The sequence below is a fragment of the Pelodiscus sinensis genome, chromosome 24, assembly GCF_052426305.1.
Source record: "Pelodiscus sinensis isolate ZL-2025 chromosome 24, ASM5242630v1, whole genome shotgun sequence".
NCBI lineage: Eukaryota > Metazoa > Chordata > Testudines > Trionychidae > Pelodiscus > Pelodiscus sinensis.
The window spans coordinates 2,461,245-2,483,166 of record NC_143075.1 but is presented as its reverse complement, the minus strand read 5'-3'; the positions used below and the strand labels follow the sequence as shown (position 1 = coordinate 2,483,166).

The 21,922-nt window shown below is 57.7% G+C and overlaps 1 protein-coding gene across 2 annotated transcripts in view; it reads left to right on the top strand.

Annotated features, from left to right (window-relative positions):
- Nucleotides 1-3,652: 3,652 nt before the first annotated feature.
- Nucleotides 3,653-21,922, top strand: part of RNF207 (ring finger protein 207) — a 47,217-nt gene continuing 28,947 nt past the window's right edge. For both annotated transcript variants that reach the window (XM_075906587.2, XM_075906588.2), the window contains exons 1-3: nt 3,653-3,831; nt 4,178-4,276; nt 7,386-7,576. In XM_075906587.2, the coding sequence (XP_075762702.2) occupies nt 7,386-7,576 (191 nt within the window). In that variant the 5' untranslated portion in view covers nt 3,653-3,831; nt 4,178-4,276. The remainder of the gene's footprint in view (nt 3,832-4,177; nt 4,277-7,385; nt 7,577-21,922) is intronic.

Genomic DNA, 21,922 nt, shown 5'->3' with positions numbered 1-21,922 from the left:
GGAGGGAGGGAGCATGGACTGAGGTAGTGAACAGCCTGGCATTCAGCATACTTGACGAAAGCATGGTCGTAGATGATGCCGTGCATCATTTTACAAAGGCCACGAGGTGGTGCTGCTCCCGCAGTGGCCTGCAGAAGGAGAGAGCAAGCCGTTATGAAAGCCAGCATTGCCGGCAACAAGTATTCCACAATAGGAGGCACTAGTTGGCAGGTGAAAGAGGCACACATGCTTCAAGGGGCACAAATTCCCTTCACGCTGGCCCAGTTTTAAACTCACCAAGCAGAAACTGACAGCTCGGGAGACTGAAGTTGCAAGCTAGCTAAAGAGCACAGACAGCAGGGGTGCAAGCTTCCTTCAAGCTGCCTCTCGCCAACACAGCTTACTCCCCAGTCCTGAGTTGGAGGGGCACAGGGGCTGTGTCTAGACTGGCAAGTTTTTCCGCAAAAGCAGCTGTTTTTGTGGAAAAACTTGCCAGCTGTCTACACTGGCCCCATGAATTTCTGCAAGAACACACTGACTTCCTACTGTCCGAAATCAGTGCTTCTTGCGGAAATACTATGCTGCTCCCGTTCGGGCAAAAGTCCTTTTGCGCAAAAGGGCCAGTGTAGACAGCTCAGATTTGTTTTGCGCAAAAAAGCCCCAATGGCCATTTTCACGATCGGGGCTTTTTTGCGGAAAAGCGTCCGTGCCAATCTAGACGCTCTTTTCCACAAATGCTTTTAATGAAAACCTTTTCCGTTAAAAGCATTTGCGGAAAATCATGCCAGTCTAGACGTAGCCAAGGAGACCCTGGGCCTCCGATCACTCCTGACGAGGCAATTACAGTGCAGTAGGTGACATGGACAATTTCCCCAGGAGACAAACTCGCCAGCCCATTTTACACAAGTTACCAACGGGCTATCGGCTCTTTGGTCATTACCAGCTTGGACGGGATATGAACTGATCACTTGGATGATCAAGCTTCCATTTCTAAAGACCAGAACCCGCCATTCTCCACTGGCTAACGGTGACCACGTTTTTCATTAGCACACTCTTCTCCACTTCCAAACGAGCATTGCTTATTTGTTACTGTTCTCACTAATGGCAGCAAGGACTCCTGACATCTCTATAGCACCAGAGGTCACAAGCATCGGTCCACACTCTGCCGAGGTGGTGTATGAATAAGGAGAGGTCCCTCATCCCTGGCATGTGGTTGCCTTTGGGGTTGAATCCTCATCGCTATTGTGTGCCAGTAACCAGACAGGTCTCATGAGAGAAAGTGAAGGAAAACTAATTTAACTGAATATTTGTAAAGACATTTGAGATCCACTGAGTAAACGCGGGGAACAGGCAGCTCAGAGGTTGCACCTGTGTTTAAGGTTTGTCTTTTGGATGGGAACATAGTTGCTTCCGAGGAAATCTGCTGTAATTCACTACAACACCAGAGGAGTTAGGGGCCTAAGTTTTACGCTGCCTCTGAAAGCCTGTTGAGCACACAATAGCTCCGGGTATGTCTACACTACAAAGTTAGTTCGAACTAACAGATGTTAGTTCGAACTAACTCTCATAGGCGCTACGCTAGCGCTCCACTAGTTCGAATTTAATTCGAACTAACGGAGCGCATAGTTCGAACTAGGAAAACCTCATTTTATGAGGATTAAGCCTAGTTCGAACTAGCTAGTTCGAATTAAGGGGTGTGTAGCCCCTTAATTCGAACTAGTGGGAGGCTAGCCCTCCCCAGGTTTCCCTGGTGGCCACTCTGGCCAACACCAGGGAAACTCTTCTGCCCTCCTCCCGGCCCCGGACCCCTTAAAGGGGCACGGGCTGGATACGGTGCCCGTGCCAGGTGCAAGCCTGCCAGCACCCAGCCAGCAGACCCTCCACCTGGCACGGCTCGAGCCAGCCACCCGATGCCCCCCAGCCCTCCCCCTCTTCCCGGGACCAGGCTGGCGGCTCCCGGGAGCTTGCCCAGGACCGCAAGAGGCGGGCACCCGCCTGGGCTAGTGCGGACATCGTGGACCTTGTCCACGATCTCCGCACTAGGCACAGGAAAGTGGCCGTCTAGGGCAGGAGAGCTGCCAGCCTGGCCACCCAGGAGCAGGTGTGCAAGAGAATCAAGGGGGTCCACTGAGACCCCCGACCCTGAGCCCTGAGCTTACAATGGCCATCCTGGGTCAGACCAAAGGTCCATCTAGCCCAGTAGCCTGTCTGCCGACAGCGGCCAACCCTACGGACCCTGGAGGGGATGGACCGAAGACAGTGACCAAGCCATTTGTCTCGTGCCATCCCTCTCCAGCCTTCCACAAACCTTGGGCAGGGACACCACTCCTACCCCCTGGCTAATACCACTCCATGGACCCAGCCTCCATCACTTGATCTCACTTCCCTTTAAACTCTGTTCTAGTTGTAGCCTTCACAGCCTCCTGCAGCAAGGAGTTCCACAGGTTAACTCTTTGCTTTGTGAAGAACAACTTTCTGTTACTAGTTTGAAGCCTGCTACCCATTCCTTTCCTTTGGTGTCCTCTAGTCCTTCTTTATGGAAACTAATGAAGAACTTTTCTGTATGCACCTTCTCCACCCAACTCCTGCTTTTAGAGACCTCTATCCTGTCCCCCCTCCGTCTCCTCTTTTCTAAGCTGAAAAGTCCCAGTCTCTTTAGCCTCTCTTCATATGGGACCTGTTCCCAACCCCTGATCATTTTAGTTGCCCTCCCCTCTCCCACCCTCTCTCTTCCCCTCTCCCACCTCCTTTTCCAAGTCTCCCCCAGTTTTGTTCAATAAAGACAGATTCTATTTTGGAAGACACGTTATCTTTATTTTGTACATCAAGAAGAGGGCCTAGGGAAGGGTAAGTGGAAGGAGGTGAGGGAGGAATGGGGCACGAGCCCCCGATGGGGAGGACTGGGCTGGCTCTGCGGGCTTCTGGGGGTGGAAGCTCTCCTGCAGCCCCTCAATTGCCCCCTCTCCCCAGATGGCAGCCTGCGGCAAGTGCAGCCGGGCTGATGGCCGAGTGGTGTGATGTGCCCAGTGTGGGCACTCCGGGCAATCCAAGCCAGGACTGCTTTGCAAGCGGGGCACCCCTGAGAACTGTCTGTCCGGGGTGGGGGTCGGGACCCTTTAAGCACAGCCCTCGGCTAGCCTGAGAAAGCATCTCCACGCTCTAAGTTCTTCTCTGATGCCCTGCCGGCACTGCTTCCGGCCATCCTTAAGCCCGGTTCAGGGTCCACTTAATGTGGACATGCAAGTTCGAATTAGCAAAACGCTAATTTGAACTAGTTTTTTAGTCTGGATCCGTTAGTTCAAATTAGCTTAGTTCGAATTAACTAATTCGAACTAAGTTAGTTCGAATTAACGTTGTAGTGTAGACATACCCTCAGGGAGCCTACAGGCAGATCAAACTAATGGACTGTGGATCAAACTAATCCATCTGCAAAGCATGGATATGTGAAGGTGACCCTGACCTGGCCTCGCTGGGACAGAGTATGGACGAAACCTGCCAGCATGAAGTGTGTTTCTATGTGCGACCATAAAGCGACCTGCTTCTCTGTCTCTTTAAATATACCATTGGGCTTCATAATCCCAACAGACTGAGAACAATGGGGAGGGAGACTGATCTTTTTCCGTCACATGGATCATCCACTTGATTTGACCTTGGGTGAACCTTGATGCTTGTTGATGCGATGAAAGCAGCGAGATGGACAGGACTGGAGTACAAAGGAAACATGAATCATGCATTCCCATGTCTGTTGTGCTGGCTTCAGTTTACACCCTGGGCTACTTTTAGAGGTGCCTTTTCCTGGGAATTGCACTCAACGCAGAGATAACTCAGTCTGGAGAAAACTGCCGACCTGTGGTAAGAGGTTCCTCCTTTCCTCCCTGGAAGAGCTGAGACTGAATTAAATGCACTGAGTTTCCTCCCTTTTACTTAGCCTTAGCAAATCCTAACAACCCCTTTGCTAATACTTCTTAGCCACTGAAGGGGAACATGAAAATATCAAACAGTCCCCTTCCCACCAGGGCTGAGTAAGACATGTCAGCTGTTGGGGTTTAAAAAAAAGTTCGCTCAGTTATGCCTGCAGAAACAACTTACTTTGAACCAGGCAGCTCTTCCTTTTTGGCAATGTTGCCCCGGCTATTGCGTTCACGTCACTCGTAATATTCTGGCTGTGCTGAAAGCCTCGGCATGTCTGTCATTCTAGCTTCAAATGCAAGAAAAGCAGGAGCCAGAGCAAGGGGACTGAAATTTTACCTTCTAACAGGACGAAGTGGAGGCAACGTTGGTAACCTTGGAAAAAAAGGTAAGAATCTTTGATACTACTGCTGTGTCTAACTACAATAAAGGGACCATAAAGGATATACTGTTGGCATTTGCTTACAATGCAAAGGTAGCAATTGCTTACAAAGTTCACTAAAGAGGTTCTGGCAGACCATAGACACAGCCCACCTTGTGTCCATACATGTGTCCGTATCTGAAACTCTGTTTTAAATTCTGAGCTCTGTAATAAATTTCAGAACTTGCAGCTTTGCTCTCTATGGCTTGCTAGTATGAGTATAAGGACTTAACAGGTAATTTGCTGATCTGTTTCAAAATAACTTATATAAATGGCATCACCGTTAAATTGACAAATTGAAAATAGCTAGATTTGCTCAATAGGTTAAAGGAAATGCCTTCTTGCCTCTCATTTTTACCAAAGTGTTTTCACTGGCATAATGGAATAGCCATAAACATTTCTCTTCTTAAATGTGGTCACACACTGTAGGAAGTAAAGAATTTTAACTATACCTTTTCTGTTTGAGAAGTTGCATTTTTCCTCTTCCAACCGTACAACGTTGCTCCTTTGTAGCTGGTACAATGGTTTTGGAATAAAATATTCAGATTAAAATAGTATAAGAAAATGGGCATGTTTAGAAACCTTCCATCCACCTTCACTTTATAAATAATTTGTTTTGTCAGCACCAAACAACATAGGATGGTGTCATTTTTACGCTCTGGCTGTTTGTCTTTTGGCATGCAAAGACTAGACAGAATGGGCTATGTCTACATTGGCAAGATTTTGTGCAAATACTTTTAACGCAAGAGTTTTTGCGTTAAAGTATTTGCGCAAGAGAGCGTATACACTGACATGTGCTTTTGCGCAAAAGCATCCGTGCCAGTGTAGACGCTCTCTTGCGCAAGAAAGCTCTGATGGCCATTTTAACCATAGGGCTTTCTTGCGCAAGAAATTCATGTTGCCTGTCTACACTGGCCTCTTGCGCAAGAACAGTTGTGCAAAAGGGCTTCTTCCTGAGCGGGCGCATCATCGTTCTTGCGCAAGAAGCCCTGATTTCATACATTAGAACGTCAGTGTTCTTGCGCAAGAACTACCCGCCAGTGTAGACAGGCAGCATGTTTTTGAGCAAAAGCGGCCGCTTTGGCACAAAATCGCGCCCATGTAGACACAGCCAATGTTAGTTTACTTGTTACTGCTCTGTATTGGCTCTTGCTCATGGTCAAATATTGGAATAAATTGCCAAGGGAGGTGGTGGAATCTCCCTCTCTGGAGATATTTAAGAACAGGTTAGATAGACATCTGTCAGGGATGGTGTAGACGGAGCTTGGTCCTGCCTTGAGGGCGGGGGGCTGGACTCGATGACCTCTCGAGGTCCCTTCCAGTCCTATGATTCTATGATTCCAGACCTTTAATTATTTGTGTTGCTCTTCTCTGGTCCTTGTCCAATTTCTCCACATCTTTCCGGAAATGTGACACTGGACACAGTACTCTAACTGAGGCGTAATCAGCGCAGAGCAGAGCGGAAGAATGACTTCTCATGTCTTGCTCACAACACTCTTGTTCATGCTTCCCAGGATGATGTTGGCTTTTTTTGCAACAGTGACACTGTGGTTTCATATTTAGCTTGTGGTCCATTACGACCCTAGATCCCTTTCTGCCGTTCTCCTTCCTAGACAGTCACTTCCCATTCTGTTTGTGTGAAACGGATTGTTCCTCCCTAAGTGGAGCACTTTGCATTTGTCTTTAAACTTCATCCTGTTTACCTCAGACCATTTCTCCAGTTTGCTGAGATCATTTTGAATTATGACCCTCTCCTCCAAAGCAGTTGCAACCCCTCCCAGCTTGGGATCATCTGCAGACTTTATACACATAGGCTGTGTCTAGACTGGCAAGATTTTCTGCAAAATCATCTGCTTTTGTGGAAAAACTTGCCAGCTGTCTACACTGGCCGCTTGAATTTCTGCAAAAGCACTGACCATCTTGTTGCTGGCACACAGTGCCCGAGGGGGGGGCAACAGATGGGTTTGTTGCCCGGTGTGCCCGCTCCAATAAACACACCAGTGTGGAGAAGCAAAAAAAAGTTTATTTGAATGCTCAAATAGGAGACTAGACCTCAGATCAAGCACCCCAACGGAAGCAGTTTTCCCTCCTTATATACCCAAGTTGTTTACTTGCAGGAATATAGTGAACTGTAGCAAGTTTCCCACGCTGGGACATGCTGCCAGCCCCCTCCTCCTCCCTTCCACAGAAACACATCTGAATTCTTCTTCTATACCCCGATAGTAACTAGGCAACTTCAAGGTCTTGCTGTTCCCAGCTGTTAGCGAGCAAGAGAAAAGTTATGTCGGGGAGGGAAGGGGCTTTTAGGGTGCTTGGGCCTAGAGCGGGGACGCTTCATCGATCCTTGTGATCTTCCATTCCCCCGAGTTACCTAGGATCATGCCCAGTGACCCCAACAATCTCATGTAAGATCGTCAGTGCTTTTGCGGAAATACTATGCTGCTCCCATTCGGGCAAAAGTCTTTTTCCGAAAAACTTTTGCGCAAAAGGGCCAGTGTAGACAGCAGAGATTTGTTTTCCGCAAAAAAGCCCCAATCGCGAAAATGGCGATCGGGGCTTTTTTGCGGAAAAGCGCGTCTAGATTGGCCACGGACGCTTTTCCGCAAAAAGTGCTTTTCCGGAAAAGTGTCCTGCCAATCTAGACGCGCTTTTCCGAAAATGCTTTTAATGGAAAACGTTTCCGTTAAAAGCATTTCCGGAAAATCATGCCAGTGTAGACGTAGCCATACTTTCTAACACAGGGCTTGTTATCTTAGCAAAGGAAGCTATCAGATTGGCTTGACATGGTTTGTTCTTGACAAATCCATGCTGGCTATTACCTATCACCTTATTATCTTGCAGATGTTTGCAGAGGGATTCCTTAGTTATTTGTCAACTGCCCTGTCCGTGGCAGCTATCAATGGCCAGCCGATGTGTCTAGCACCCAGCCCCCTCTGAGGTGGAGGCTCCTGCAGTGTGACGCGCCAGAAGAGCTATATTTTGAATTGTGCCACACGCACTGTACCCTGAATTAGATTTGGAATGGCTCTGCCTACCCTGCATTTCTGTAACATCGTTCTGTTTCGGTTCCCTCCAGATGTCCGGTGGGATTTTCTCTCCTTTGGAAAACCTCTACGACCTGGATAATGCCCACTGCCACCCACTGGTGTGCTTCCTCTGCCACGAGCAGTACGAGCACCCCTGCCTCCTCGACTGTTACCACAACTTCTGTGCCAGCTGCCTGCGCGGCCGGGCTATCGACAGCCGCCTCACCTGCCCTCTCTGCGGGTAAGAACGTCCAAGCCGCGCTGCCCACAGCACAGAAAGTCGGTGACTCGCCCGTAAAAGCTCTCCCCGGCCTGACCAGTGCCCAGGCTGTGCAGGAACACGGGCAGAGCGTGCCGACATGAATACATTTCACACCTGTCAGAGGAAGAGGACCCCTGAGTGTAGCTAGCCAAATGCAGAACAGACACCCACCTCTGAAAGCTAGGCCCAAAGAGAAAGAGGGGCACTTCCCTCCTGCTCTCAGGCCGAATGCCTGCGGGGTGCCCTGCTGGGCAAGGTTACTGACATTGGCTCATGTACCTGGGTGATGCACTCCAAGCCTGGCACAGGAGCCGGGAACACCTCTGACAGGAAGATGGCTGCTGCAGTGCGGCCGCTCCATGGGTGAGTGGGGGTCATCCCATTCATTTCGCTGAGAGCGGGACCAGCCCCCCAGCGGATGCCTGTTATGAGAGCCTGGGTAAGGGTGGGGGTGGGGCTACATGTGGACCAGCATTGAATCAGCTTAGCTGGTTTCCACGCACACCTCTTCTGATCTGGAGACGCTGAGGGCGGAATGAACGTGTCTTGTCTGGGTGTCATTTAAACTGAGGCCTCCCACAGAACAGCGGCTCTCCTGCTGCACAAGAGGAGTGGCCGGGCACTGGCTTGCAGGGATATAACAAAAGTGTGAATTAAAACTTCCTTTGGTGCTCCCTTGTGCCTCGGCTGGCTCCTAGCCTGCTCCGGGCCCGTTGAGTGTCCTCAGACGCTGAGTATTCCCTTGCTACCGCGGTGCAAGCAGGAGCCCAGGGTATCGCCTCCTTGCCTGGCTCTCTGAGGGAGACTTGCTCAGCACTTGCAGTCTTTGGGTTTGGCACTAGCCCCTTGTAGTTCTTCAGGCTTCGCTGTAAGTTGCAGGAAACTCAGCACCCCCGCTGGGAAGCAAGCACTGGGTTCTGGCCACACTGCCCGGAATGAGAAGAGCTAGTGTGCTGCTGAATGGCCAGTCAGCTCTCACTCACTCCGTCCAGCCCCACCCACTCAGGCGGTTAGAGGGGGTAACCAAATCCTGCCCTCAACCAAAATGTCTGGTAGGTGGAGAGGGGGAATCACGGTTTACGGGGGAATACACTGTGAATGCGCTACAGCTGCATCGCCTGTAGACAGACAGGCAGACAAAGCGCCTCGCAGCCAGCTGGTGGCTTGCCCTTACAAGTCGGGTCCCAGAGTCTGAAAACCCCCGATCTACATGGAACTTCAGTGCCTCACGTTCTCACGAGTACGCTTCCGATAGCAGAACGGTGGGAAATCTACCTTTGGACTCGGACTGCTCCCATGCCCCTCTGCTTTCTGAGCAGGGAGTCTGCTTTCGCTGCGCAGGCAGGAACCGACAACAGCACGCAGGGCGCTGTGTTCCAAAAAAGGAATGAGACTAGCGGGGCAGCTGATTGTCATTTATTCTCATGAGTAGGGTGCTCTGTATCAGGCCAATTATAGGTGCCACGGAGTTTTACTGGAGGGCTGGCAAAGGCGGAAGCCTAGCGGCTCTGAAATGTGTCTTTAGAGCTGTCCACAAAGCAGTGGAAGAGGTTAGCGTTGTCCCATGCTGGATTTCCCCTCTGATGTAGACAGATCTCTCGGGACAGGTTTTCCAGAAGGGAAATAGAGATCTGATGGACATCCAGTGAGCTTTACAGTTATGACTCTTCTTTTTAGCTGAACACAAATTACAAAGATGAAAATACCCCCACCCCCCCACGGTTTTGATAAAGCCGCGTGGGAAAGACGCCAAGCAATGCCTACAAGTTTGCACAGCTAGTCCACAGCCTAGCACACACTCTTCTCTAGCCACAGCTCTTGTCTTTAAGCAGTTAAAAAACCATCACCGTTCTGGGACACTCATTAAAATAAAGCTCACGGTACTAAGGAGCATCCCGTCACCAACCTGTCTGGGCATCTTGCAGGCAGCACCATTGTCCTGGCAGCTGCTGTGGGAGGCAGGGCAGGGCTTTCACCCCCTCCCCCTTGTAAGAATGAGACCTGAGGCACAGAAAAACTAAGTGACTTGTCCAGGGTCACACAGGCTGTCTGTGGCAGAGAAGGGAACTGCTCCCAGCTCTCCTGAGTTCCAAGTCCTGGGCCAGTCTTCCTGTCCAATTGTCCCATGTGCCTTATTTACTTAGAAGCCGGAGCACCACTGACTTCCACCGAGATTTAGGCTTCAAGTCACGTAAGAACTTTTGAATTGTTTCCCCCGGCTCTCAGACGTGTGCCCAGGGCGGGTCAGGCTGCTTAGTGGGAAAGCCCCGGGGAAGCTGTGCCTAGCTGCCCTAGCACAGGGCCTGTCTCACCGCATTGGAGGGCCGTGGCATCGTGCTGCCTTTGTGCCTCTGGAATCCGAGGGTCTAATCACAATGGGCTCACAGGGGAACAGCTGCCTCGCACACGAGTGCTACTTATAGCGCCACAAGAATTCAGGAGAGCTCCCTCCCCTCCGCACGCCGGCCAGGGCAGGGGAGGCACCGGGGCACTTCCCACACGCGGCCCCACAAGCCATCACCCCGAGGAATCACTGCAGCCCCGAGGCCTGATCTTGCAAGATGCTGAGCTCTCTGGCCTCCAGCCAGCAAAGCACCCACATGCTTTGGAACAGCCTCCCTGGCGTCCATGCTCCGCACCGAGCAGGCCTGAGCCCCTGGGTGGGGCAGTCTCCTGACCAGAAAGTGACCCTGGCACTGGCGCCCGAGCGGTGGGGGAAGGGCCGGGGGACACCTGCCCGGGCGGTGTCACTCAGGGGTTTGCTTTCTCTCTCTGTACTAAACAAAACTTCTCCTGCGGGACGACCGAGCGACGCCATCACGTCACCCTGCATCCCGCCTGCCTCAACCCTCCCTCCCGGAGCAGCCCCCCCCCCTGTGCTCCGGGAGGGTGGCTGAAGCCAGGAGCCACATGGCCTCCCCCCTCCCCGCCTCCCATGCTTGGGGTGGGGGGAGCTGCGCAACCTCCCCCTTTCCAAGGTCTCTCCCTCTCTGGTGCTCCGGGGGGGGGGGCAGGAGCCAAGACCCCTCCCTGCACCCTCACACACCCCCTAGGTCTGGAGGAGAGCTGGGCCAGCCTTGCCCTGGCCCCCTCCCTGGCAGCCAGGAGCAGGAAAGAGCCAGAGCCGATGGGTGAGGGGGAAGGGCTGGTGCGGCGGGGAGGAGGGGGGGGACTTGGGGTCAGGGGTTAGGGTTGCCAGATGGCTGAAAGACCAACACCCTCCTCTCGCTCTCCCCCCCCATTAAAACCCACCGGGAAAAAATTTTGTTGAAGGGGAAAAAAAAGGGGGGGGGCGCACCAAAGTTGTTGAGCAAAAAAAAACCCCTCCGAGAACCTGGAGCACTGCTAGCGGTTACGAGGTAATCATTTAAAACCAAAAACCGAACACGCTTCTTTGGGGGGAGGGGCCAGCCAGGAAGGGAGCCCTGCTGGCCAGGAAGACCAGGGGGGGGAGGTTGGAAGCAGCTAACGGGGGGGGGGGGGGAGCGGCAACGGGGCTGGCTGGGAGAGATGGGGGGGCCAACAGGAAGCAGGGCTGGTTGTGGGGGGGGGGGTGTGGAACGGGGCTGGCTGCAGAATATCGGGGGAGGGGGGACCAGCTGGAAGGGGGCAGGGCTGGCCAGGAGTAAGGGGGGATGGGAAGCACAGCTGGGGGGGATCGGGGGCCGCGAGGAAGGGGAAGCAGGAAGCAGAGCTGGCTGGGAGGAAGGGGATGCGGGAAGCAGAGCTGGCAGAGGGTTGGGGGGCGGGAGGGAGGGCAGCGGTGCTGGCTGGGAGGAAGGGGAAGCAGGGGGGGCAGAGGGTTGGGGGGCGGGAGGGAGGGCAGCGGTGCTGGCTGGGAGGAAGGGGAAGCAGGAAGCAGAGCTGGCGGCGGGGGGGGGGCGGTGCTGGCTGGGAGGAAGGGGAAGCAGGAAGCAGAGCTGGCAGGGGGGCGGGGGGCGGGAGGGAGGGCAGCGGTGCTGGCTGGGAGGAAGGGGAAGCAGGAAGCAGAGCTGGCGGGGGGTTGGGGGGCGGGAGGGAGGGCAGCGGCGCTGGCTGGGAGGAAGGGGAAGCAGGAAGCAGAGCTGGCGGGGGGTTGGGGGGCGGGAGGGAGGGCAGCGGTGCTGGCTGGGAGGAAGGGGAAGCGGGAAGCAGAGCTGGCGGGGGGGCGGGGGGCGGGGGCTGGCTGGGAGGAAGGGGGCGGGGGAGGGCAGGGCGGGAGGGAGGGCAGCGGTGCTGGCTGGGAGGAAGGGGAAGCGGGAAGCAGAGCTGGCGGGGGGTTGGGGGGCGGGAGGGAGGGCAGCGGTGCTGGCCGGGAGGAAGGGGAAGCAGGAAGCAGAGCTGGCAGGGGGGCGGGGGGCGGGAGGGAGGGCAGCGGTGCTGGCTGGGAGGAAGGGGAAGCGGGAAGCAGAGCTGGCAGGGGGTTGGGGGGCGGGAGGGAGGGCAGCGGTGCTGGCTGGGAGGAAGGGGAAGCGGGAAGCAGAGCTGGGGGGGGGGTTGGGGGGCGGGAGGGAGGGCAGCGGTGCTGGCCGGGAGGAAGGGGAAGCAGGAAGCAGAGCTGGCAGGGGGGCGGGGGGCGGGAGGGAGGGCAGCGGTGCTGGCTGGGAGGAAGGGGAAGCGGGAAGCAGAGCTGGCAGGGGGTTGGGGGGCGGGAGGGAGGGCAGCGGTGCTGGCTGGGAGGAAGGGGAAGCGGGAAGCAGAGCTGGCGGGGGGTTGGGGGGCGGGAGGGAGGGCAGCGGTGCTGGCCGGGAGGAAGGGGAAGCAGGAAGCAGAGCTGGCAGGGGGGCGGGGGGCGGGAGGGAGGGCAGCGGTGCTGGCCGGGAGGAAGGGGAAGCAGGAAGCAGAGCTGGCGGGGGGCGGGGGGGCGGGAGGGAGGGCAGCGGTGCTGGCTGGGAGGAAGGGGAAGCAGGAAGCAGAGCTGGCGGGGGGTTGGGGGGCGGGAGGGAGGGCAGCGGTGCTGGCTGGGAGGAAGGGGAAGCGGGAAGCAGAGCTGGCAGGGGGTTGGGGGGCGGGAGGGAGGGCAGCGGTGCTGGCTGGGAGGAAGGGGAAGCAGGAAGCAGAGCTGGCAGGGGGTTGGGGGGCGGGAGGGAGGGAGGGCAGCGGTGCTGGCTGGGAGGAAGGGGAAGCGGGAAGCAGAGCTGGCGGGGGGTTGGGGGGCGGGAGGGAGGGAGGGCAGCGGTGCTGGCTGGGAGGAAGGGGAAGCAGGAAGCAGAGCTGGGGGGGTTGGGGGGGCGGGAGGGAGGGCAGCGGTGCTGGCTGGGAGGAAGGGGAAGCGGGAAGCAGAGCTGGGGGGGGTTGGGGGGGCGGGAGGGAGGGCAGCGGTGCTGGCTGGGAGGAAAGGGAAGCAGGAAGCAGAGCTGGCGGGGGGTTGGGGGGCGGGAGGGAGGGCAGCGGCGCTGGCTGGGAGGAAAGGGAAGCAGGAAGCAGAGCTGGCCGGGGGGTTGGGGGGGCGGGAGGGAGGGCAGCGGCGCTGGCTGGGAGGAAAGGGAAGCAGGAAGCAGAGCTGGCGGGGGGTTGGGGGGCGGGAGGGAGGGCAGCGGCGCTGGCTGGGAGGAAAGGGAAGCAGGAAGCAGAGCTGGCAGGGGGGCGGGGGGCGGGAGGGAGGGCAGCGGCGCTGGCTGGGAGGAAAGGGAAGCAGGAAGCAGAGCTGGCGGGGGGTTGGGGGGCGGGAGGGAGGGCAGCGGCGCTGGCTGGGAGGAAAGGGAAGCAGGAAGCAGAGCTGGCGGGGGGTTGGGGGGCGGGAAGGAGGGCAGCGGTGCTGGCTGGGAGGAAAGGGAAGCAGGAAGCAGAGCTGGCGGGGGGTTGGGGGGCGGGAGGGAGGGCAGCGGCGCTGGCTGGGAGGAAAGGGAAGCAGGAAGCAGAGCTGGCGGGGGGTTGGGGGGCGGGAGGGAGGGCAGCGGCGCTGGCTGGGAGGAAGGGGAAGCGGGAAGCAGAGCTGGCGGGGGGCGGGGGGGCGGGAGGGAGGGCAGCGGTGCTGGCTGGGAGGAAGGGGATGCGGGAAGCAGAGCTGGCGGGGGGTTGGGGGGCGGGAGGGAGGGCAGTGGTGCTGGCTGGGAGGAAGGGGAAGCGGGAAGCAGAGCTGGCAGGGGGTTGGGGGGCGGGAGGGAGGGCAGCGGTGCTGGCTGGGAGGAAGGGGAAGCGGGAAGCAGAGCTGGCGGGGGGGCGGGGGGGCGGGAGGGAGGGCAGCGGCGCTAGCCGGGAGGAAGGGGAAGCAGGAAGCAGAGCTGGCAGGGGGTTGGGGGGGCGGGAGGGAGGGCAGCGGTGCTGGCTGGGAGGAAGGGGAAGCAGGAAGCAGAGCTGGCGGGGGGTTGGGGGGCGGGAGGGAGGGCAGCGGTGCTGGCTGGGAGGAAGGGGAAGCAGGAAGCAGAGCTGGCGGGGGGGGGGGCGGGAGGGAGGGCAGCGGTGCTGGCTGGGAGGAAGGGGAAGCAGGAAGCAGAGCTGGCGGGGGGTTGGGGGGCGGGAGGGAGGGCAGCGGTGCTGGCTGGGAGGAAGGGGGCGGGGGGCTGGCGGGGGGCGGGAGGGAGGGCAGCGGTGCTGGCTGGGAGGAAGGGGATGCGGGAAGCAGAGCTGGCGGGGGGTTGGGGGGCGGGAGGGAGGGCAGCGGTGCTGGCTGGGAGGAAGGGGAAGCGGGAAGCAGAGCTGGCGGGGGGTTGGGGGGCGGGAGGGAGGGCAGCGGTGCTGGCTGGGAGGAAGGGGAAGCGGGAAGCAGAGCTGGCGGGGGGTTGGGGGGCGGGAGGGAGGGCAGCGGTGCTGGCCGGGAGGAAGGGGAAGCAGGAAGCAGAGCTGGCCGGGGCTTCCCCTCCTCCTCACACTCAACCGACTGAGGGCTCCCAGCAGCAATCGCGGCCCCGCTCCCAGCTGGGACTCCCAGCCGCTCCCCCGCCCCCGCCAGGCTTCCGTCCGGTGCGCAGCCGGAACAATCAGAAAATGCCGGATGTTGCACATCGCACGTCCAGTATTTTCTGATTTTTTTTACCGGACAGAGCCCGCAAATACCGGACTGCCCGGTGCAATCCCGGACACCTGGCAACCCTGTCAGGCGTAGAGGGAAGAGCTGGGGCTGGGGCGGCTTTGGACCCTCTGGGCATGGAGGGGAGAGCCTGGCCCTGGGGGGCCAGCAGCTGGGGGGGGAGAGCCAGAGCAGGCCAGGGCTGCCACACCTCAGCTTGGCCTCTCTGGCGGCCGGGGTCAGGAGAGCTGGGGCTGCCTATCGCCAGGCTACATCTATACTGCAGGCTTTTTGCAGAAGAGGAAATGCAAACGGAGTGCTCATTTGCATACCTCATGCTCTTATTTGCATATCTTCTTCCGATCCTTTTTGCAGAAGAGGTTTTTGTGCTAGAGCCCTGTGTAGATCGGTACATTTGTTGGGAAAAAACCCCTTTTGCACAAGAGCCCTTATTCCTCAAAAAATGAGGTTTTCAGGCTCTTGCACAAAAGGGTTTTGTTCTGACAAATGGCCCCGTGGACACAGGGCTCTTTATCGCAAAAACCTCTTCCACAAAAAGGATTGGAAGATATGCAAATAAGAGCCTGAGATATGCAAATGAGCACTCCATTTGCATTTCCTCTTCTGCAAAAAACCCGCAATGTAGACGAAGCCCCTAGTTAAATTTAAAAATAGAAAATACCTACAGGGAACGGTGTAGGGATGGGTCCCAGTGATTCAGAAGTTCTGGTTAAGGACAGGGACATAAAATCCATTTCATTAGTTAACCGGTTAAACGTTAAGTTAACCAGTCAAGTGACTAAACAGGGCAGGGTTGGAGCGTCCCTCCTCCCCCACCCCCCCGCCTGCCACAGCCTGGCTGCGCCAGCCCCCCTCCAAGGGTGAGGCTGCCAGCTCCCAGCCCACATGGACAAAGCTGCTCCTGGGTGCCGGTTACCCGTTATCCAGTAAACATCGTCTGTTAAGGGTGCTGCTTACTGGGTAACCGGTTACCCGTGCACATCCCTACTTAGAGGCTCTTCTGCCTCCATGACCTAGAATTTTGCTCTCTCTCTTCCCCACTCTAACTCCTAAAGACGAATACGTGCAGGGAGACAGACTCCGTCTCCTCCAGTGTCAATTCTTAAAAGCTGCTCGTGCTGTTTGAGATGGTGCAGCTGGCGGGCCGAGGTTGCTTCAGACCTCGTTTAACTTGGAACTGGCAAATTAGCCACAATTTAACATCAAAAACCTCAGCCCTCCGCCGCGTCCCCTTCCGCCCCCCCACCCTCAAAACCAACAACAAAAGCATAAGCAGTAAAGAAAAATATCCAAGTACCAGCCACTGTGTGGACATATTTTTGGAATCTCTCATATATACGCTGCTACTTTAAGCACGCCAAGGAAAGTGTTGCCCAGAGCCAGGCGAGACCGGACAAATGTTATTTTTAGGTATTCATCTCTGGCTTTTGTATGTCGAGTGCATTCCAGGGGCTGTTCAGATAGCATTAGAATGAAGCCCAAGGTTATCTGAAAAAAGAATTGCATATTTTAAAATAATGTAATTAAAATAAATCAGCTGGCGTAGACATTTTCTGCAGACAAACCGCACTCTCCCGCATGCCGTGCAAACACCCCCTGGTAGTGGCTCAATATGAACCGTTAGCTTAGGGAAAGTCAGTTGTCTTGGGAGGGGATGTGTGGATGCCAAGAGCACGCAGGCATGAGACACGGGCCAGCATGGAGCAAACAACAGGGTGGGAGCCACAGCGTAGCACCAGCTCTTTCAACAGGCAGGGGTGGCCCTGTGTTTGCAGGCTCAGGAGGGAGTGGGTGGCAGAGCCTCGTCCGGAGCTGGTCCTGGCGTGCGAGCGGCGAGGCTCTGCAGTAAGGGAGCTAGGCCTGCCCCACTGCCCGTGCTGTGCCGGGGATACAGAGAGGCCCTTGGGCAACGGGGCTGCCAGCCTGGACTCTTCCATCGGCAGGATGGTCATTTCTAAGGTGCCCATGGTCTGTTCTGGTGGCCATCGTCTGTTCTGGTTTAACACGTTTCTCTCACTAGAGCAGGGGGCTGCGACCGTTTCAACCCCCGGTTCGCTTTTTGAATGTAAGTGCAACGTACGACCTCCCTCAGCCCAAATACTGAGGTATCCTTCGTGCCCCTTCTCCAAGGCCCTGCCCCTGCTCACTCCGTCCTCCCGTCCCCCCTTCCCCATCTTGCCTCCCTTTCACCAGGCAGGGGCAGAGGTGGGTGCAGGCTCTGGCCTTGGGCTAAGGGATCTGGAGTGCGAGAGGGGCTCTGAGCTGAGCCTGGGGCAGGAGTTGGGGTGCAGGAGGGGGTTCAGGGTGCAGGCTCTGTAAGGGAGTTTGGGTCCAGGGGGCTCAGGGTTAGGGCAGGGTTTGGGTGGGGGGGGGGGGGTTCAGAGCTGGCTCCAGCAGGGCAATATTTACCTCAAGTGGCTCCTGGGTGGGGGTGCCGTGGGGCTAAGGCAGGCTCCCCCCTGCTCTGGCCCTGCACCACTCCCGAAAGCAGCCAGCAAACTCCCTCCATCCCAAGCCCTTTTCTGTGCCCCCCCCCCATTCTGTGGAGATAGAATACAGGGTAGGTGGGAGAAGGGGCACCCTGACATCAGCGCCCCCTCCTGTACCGCAAGCAGGAGACTCCCAGGGGGGCAGCTCCAAGGCAAAGGGCAGGAGATGTGCAGCAGTGGGGGGGGGGGAGCTGAAGTGTTGGGCTCGAGAGCCTCTTGGCCAAACCAGTCAGGATCCCGTCATAGGCGAGCGACAAGGCGCCGTAGAAGCAAGAGCCCTGGAGCCAGGCGTGCTGGAGACAGAGCGAAGCAGTTCCTGGGAATCGTGGGGCGCTGCAGCACTAGACTGGTGAGTCTGCATCGAGGGGACCAGTGGGCAGATGGCCTACGCCCGACTCTTGAAGGCAGAGCTGGTGGGGCTGTGCAGAGAGAGGGGCTTGCCTGTGCAGAAAGCAACCAAGGCCCAGCTGATTGCCCAGCTGGAAGAGAATGACCAGCCACAGGGCCAGGATCCTGTCCCCAGGGGGAGCAACCAGACCCCTCCTGAGAGTGTGTCAGGCTCAGAGAGGGGGAGGAGCGCTGGAACCCACTGGAGAGATGAGACAGCTTCCCCCAGGAGGCCTGCAAGATGTGGCCCATATAGGGCAGGGGCCAGCCCAGCGGAGCTGTGGCGGCTGGAGATCCAGCTGCAGGTCAAGGAATTGGAAGTAGAGGATTGAGAGAGGCAGAGACAGCATGAGTTGGCCATGGCAGAGCGGAGAACCGGAGGGGCCCCAGCTGCACCAAGAGTGGATGGGCCCCAGGGTCCCGGGACTGCCAGACGCTTGGAGAGGCTCGTGGTGGCCCAACTGAAGGACGTGGGCAACATAGACGGGTTCCTCAGCTCCTTTGAGAGGGCCTGTGGACTGCAACGGGTCCCCCCAGCTGACTGGCTGCAGGAGCTCATCCCCGCACTGAACCAGGAGGCGACCGGAGTGCTCAGTCAGCTGGAGGACCTACAGCCAGGGGATTACAACCGAGTCAAGGAGGCCCTGCTGCACAAGTTCGGGCTGACCCCCGAGATGTACAGGAAGAAGTTCCGGGGGGTACAGAAAGGGCCACGGAAGACCTATGTGGATCTGGCCTCCCGCCTGGCGCAATACTGCCGCAAGTGAGTGTCTGGAGTCGGAGCCCAGACTGCAGAGAAGCTGCTCAAGCTGGTCCTGATGGAGCAGTTCTATGAAGCGTGCCCACCCAAACTGAGGCTGTGGCTCAAGGACTGGAGACCAGAGAACCCCCAGGAGGCCGGGAGGCTGGCAGATGAGTTCACAGAGAGCCGGTCCGGGTGTGAACGGGAGTCCCGGAGAGAGAGGGAATCACGCAGAGACCGGATCTCGGCTGAGCGACGGAGGGAGTCAACTATGAGGTGAGCCCAAGAGACAAGTTGTCTGCGCCCCAGAGAACCAGCCAGGGCCAGGACAGAGACAGCCCAAAGGGGCCCGCAGGGACTAACTTGCCATCGCTGTGGGCAAAAAGGCCACAAGAGGGCTCAGTGCACCAGGTCCCAGGACCGGGGACTTTCCAGGGTTAACTGGCTGGGGCGGGAGGAAGGGCAGGCTGCCCCAGAGGTAGGGGCTGGCAGGCAAACCTCAGCTCAGAGTGGGGGGGGGGGAGGATGCTCAGTGCACCTCCCCTGGGAGGTCTGATTCTCAGGAGGCGGATTTCTCCGTGTACCGGGTGGGGGCAGGACAGCCCCTGCGGAGCGAGTGCCTCATACCCCTGGAGGTGGATGGTAGGAAGGTGACGGGCTTCTGGGACACGGGGGCGGAGGTGACTCTGGCCCGATCCGACATAGTGGCCCCAGAGCGGATACTACCCCACGCGCAGCTGACCCTGAAGGGCATAGACGGGTCCCCATTTAAGGTGCCTGTAGCCAGGGTGCATCTGAAATGGGGGGCCAAGGAAGGTCTCAAGGAAGTGGGGGTGCACCCGCACTTGCCCACCGAGGTGCTGATGGGGAATGACCTAGAGGAGTGGCCCCATGAATCCCAGCGGGCTCTAGTCACTGCCCAGAGCCAGAGCCAGCGGGGGGCTGGCAACCTGGGTCCAGGGAAGGACTCCCGGCAGAGTCCTCAGGATCCCATCACAGTGGACACGGGGTCCAGCCAGGCTGGGACTCCGGACTTAGGTAAAGGTGGGGAACAGGTCCCGATCCCTGCCTCAGCAGCTGAATTCCAGGCTGAGGTGCAGGCAGACCCCTCCTTGCAGAGGCTGAGGGACCAGGCTGGCCTCCGTGCAGCTCAGCCCCTGGGGGGAGGTGGCCAGGAGAGATTCCTGTGGGAGCAGGGATTCCTGTTCAGGGAATGGCTTCCCCCCAGGAAGGTGAGAGCACGGGGGGTCCAGCGGCAGCTGGTCGTCCCCCAAAAGTATCGCCTCAAGCTGCTGTATTTGGCCCACGACGTCCCCGTTGGGGGCCACCGGGGGATCCGGAGCACCCGGCTGAGGCTGCTCCAGCACTTCTATTGGCCCGGGATATTTACAGCCGTGCAGCGGTACTGCCGGTCCTGCGACTCCTGCCAGAGGGGCGGGAAGGCCCAAGACAGGAGGAAAGTGGCTTGGGGGCCCCTACCCCGTATAGAGGAGCCTCTGGGCTCGCTGAGAGAGTTATGGGAGGGGAAGTCCTCCCTGGATGGAGCATCGGGGGTGGAAGCTGCCCTGGCTGTCCAGAGAAGGCTCACTGGGCTCATGGCCCCGGCCCGAGAGACCCTGGCCAGAGATCAAGGCCAGCGGAAGGGTGGGTGTGACTCCCGAGGACAGGCCTGTGCCAGTCGCCCTGGAGCGGGGCGGCGAGTGGACAGAGGGAAGCCAGCTCATGTGGGGCCTCGCCACGGCCGGCCCGAGTCAAGGGGAGCACCCATGGCCCCAGGGTGGGTTCCCACGCAGAGGACCCGAACTTCCCTAGGTCACGAGCGGAGTGACCCTGCTCAGTTCGCTCTCGGAGGGGGGAGAACTGTGACGTAGTGGGGGTACCTGGCTGCTTTCTATGCTGGCTCTGTGGTACCACGGCCCAGCAAAACAAGGGATGAGTCATTATGCAAAGAGGGTCTCTCAACTTGTCTGACCAGCTACCCCCCAGGGAGAGAAACAAAGGGAGGTGGATGCTGCCCTGGCTGGGGGGCAGGGCTGGAGGAGAGTTAGTTAGTTTCTGTCTGGGAGCATGGAGGAAGCAGCCTAAGCAACAGGCTGGGGGTTTAGAAGCCCAGACCCCCCCCCATATCAAGGGGGGGCTGAGGCATCCTAGGCCTGTCCTGGAACCAGATCACATCTGTGCTGTATCCTGGAGAAGGAATAAACTCCCTCTGTTCTACTGGCTGGTGGAGTCTGTTCGTGCCGCTACGGGGGTGCAGGAGGCGGGGGAACCCCAACGCGTCGTCACAGTTAGACTTCAGCAAGGCAACATGCCCAATGTTGTTGCTGCCTGCTGTGTGCTCTATAATATCTGTGCAAGTGGGGGGTGGGGGTGTTGAGGTAGATTGCCTAGTGGCTAATTATGAGCTGCCAGACATCAGATCAGCAAAAAGAGCATCTTGAGGGGCAATGTGAATCAGAGAGGCTCTGAAAACCAGTTTCATGGATGACCAGGCAGCGATGTGACAATGAAGTGCCCCCCCCCCCCCCACCTCGCGCACAGCTGACGCAAACCATGAAGATCGTGTTGTTCTGAAATGGTGCATTTTTATTTGGGAAACTCAGGGAATGGACGCAGAAAAGGCGTTCAGGGCACGAGCTCCGATGGGGCAGGGGGAAGGGGGGAAGGGCAAGCGGCTTATTACAGACCCCCAGTGTAGCAGTCAAAGCAGATGGAGTAGCAGCCTTCTGCTCCAGGAGGCATCCCTGGGAGCTGAGTGAGCAGCTACCCATGATTCCCCCCGTCCCCCGTGCAATCGAGGGTGCCGGGGAGAGGAGGCCATGGAAATGGGTGAGGAGGGCAGGTGGTGGGACTCTGTGCTCCAGATGCTTTTCCTGCACCTCTACCAGGCGCCTCATCAGCTCTGTTTGCCCCTCCCCCTCGAGCCTCAGCATGTCATCCTGCTCCTTACACACGTGTTCCCTGCATGCTCCCCTCTCCTCCTCGGTGCATCTCACAGTGCAGGCAGAGTGGCCGCCACCCCTCAGGGTAGAGCAACTGGGATCAAACCCAATTACAGTTACCCACCCTCCCTGGACTGCCAATGGGAACTCACCAGAAGTGCCCTCCCCACCCGCAGGATTCAGCAGCAATAAGCCCAGGGAGGCAACTGGCTCCAAAGTTAGACAAAGGTCCTGGCTGTCAGTGAGATCGGATCCTCCGCTTGCCTGCTCATCGTCCACAATGTCCTCCTCACTGTGGCCCCTAGCTGCTGGGAGAGTCACTTGGGAGGTACCCCCGGACAGCTCTGGAACGGTGGTTGGGTCCCCCCAAGAATCCGATGCAGCTGCTCAGAGAAGCAGCGTATCTGTGGCTCTGACCCAGACCAACCATTTGCTGCCTTTGTTTTCCGGGCTGCCTGCTTGGGTGCATTTCATTTTAAACCGGCATCTGGGGTGCCCAGCACACCGAGGGCTGCAGAGCCCAGCAGGCTGTGCAAGATGCCCCCGTATCCAGTTCCGCCCTGCAGCAAGGAAAACAAACCAAGTGCCAGGGAGATGAATTATCCAGCTGGTATTGGTCCAGCACATCTCTCCCCATAACATACCACCTTGCCATGCCAGAATCTTAAGAGAGACCAGCCTGGCGCAGTGCAAAACACTCCCAGGCTAACAAGTCTTCCCCAGCTCTAGCTCCTTTGATTCTCGGCGTACGCACTGCACCCCTTGGTCAGCAAGTGGCCATGTTTTATGAAGCCCAGCCAGCTGCACCCAGGCCTC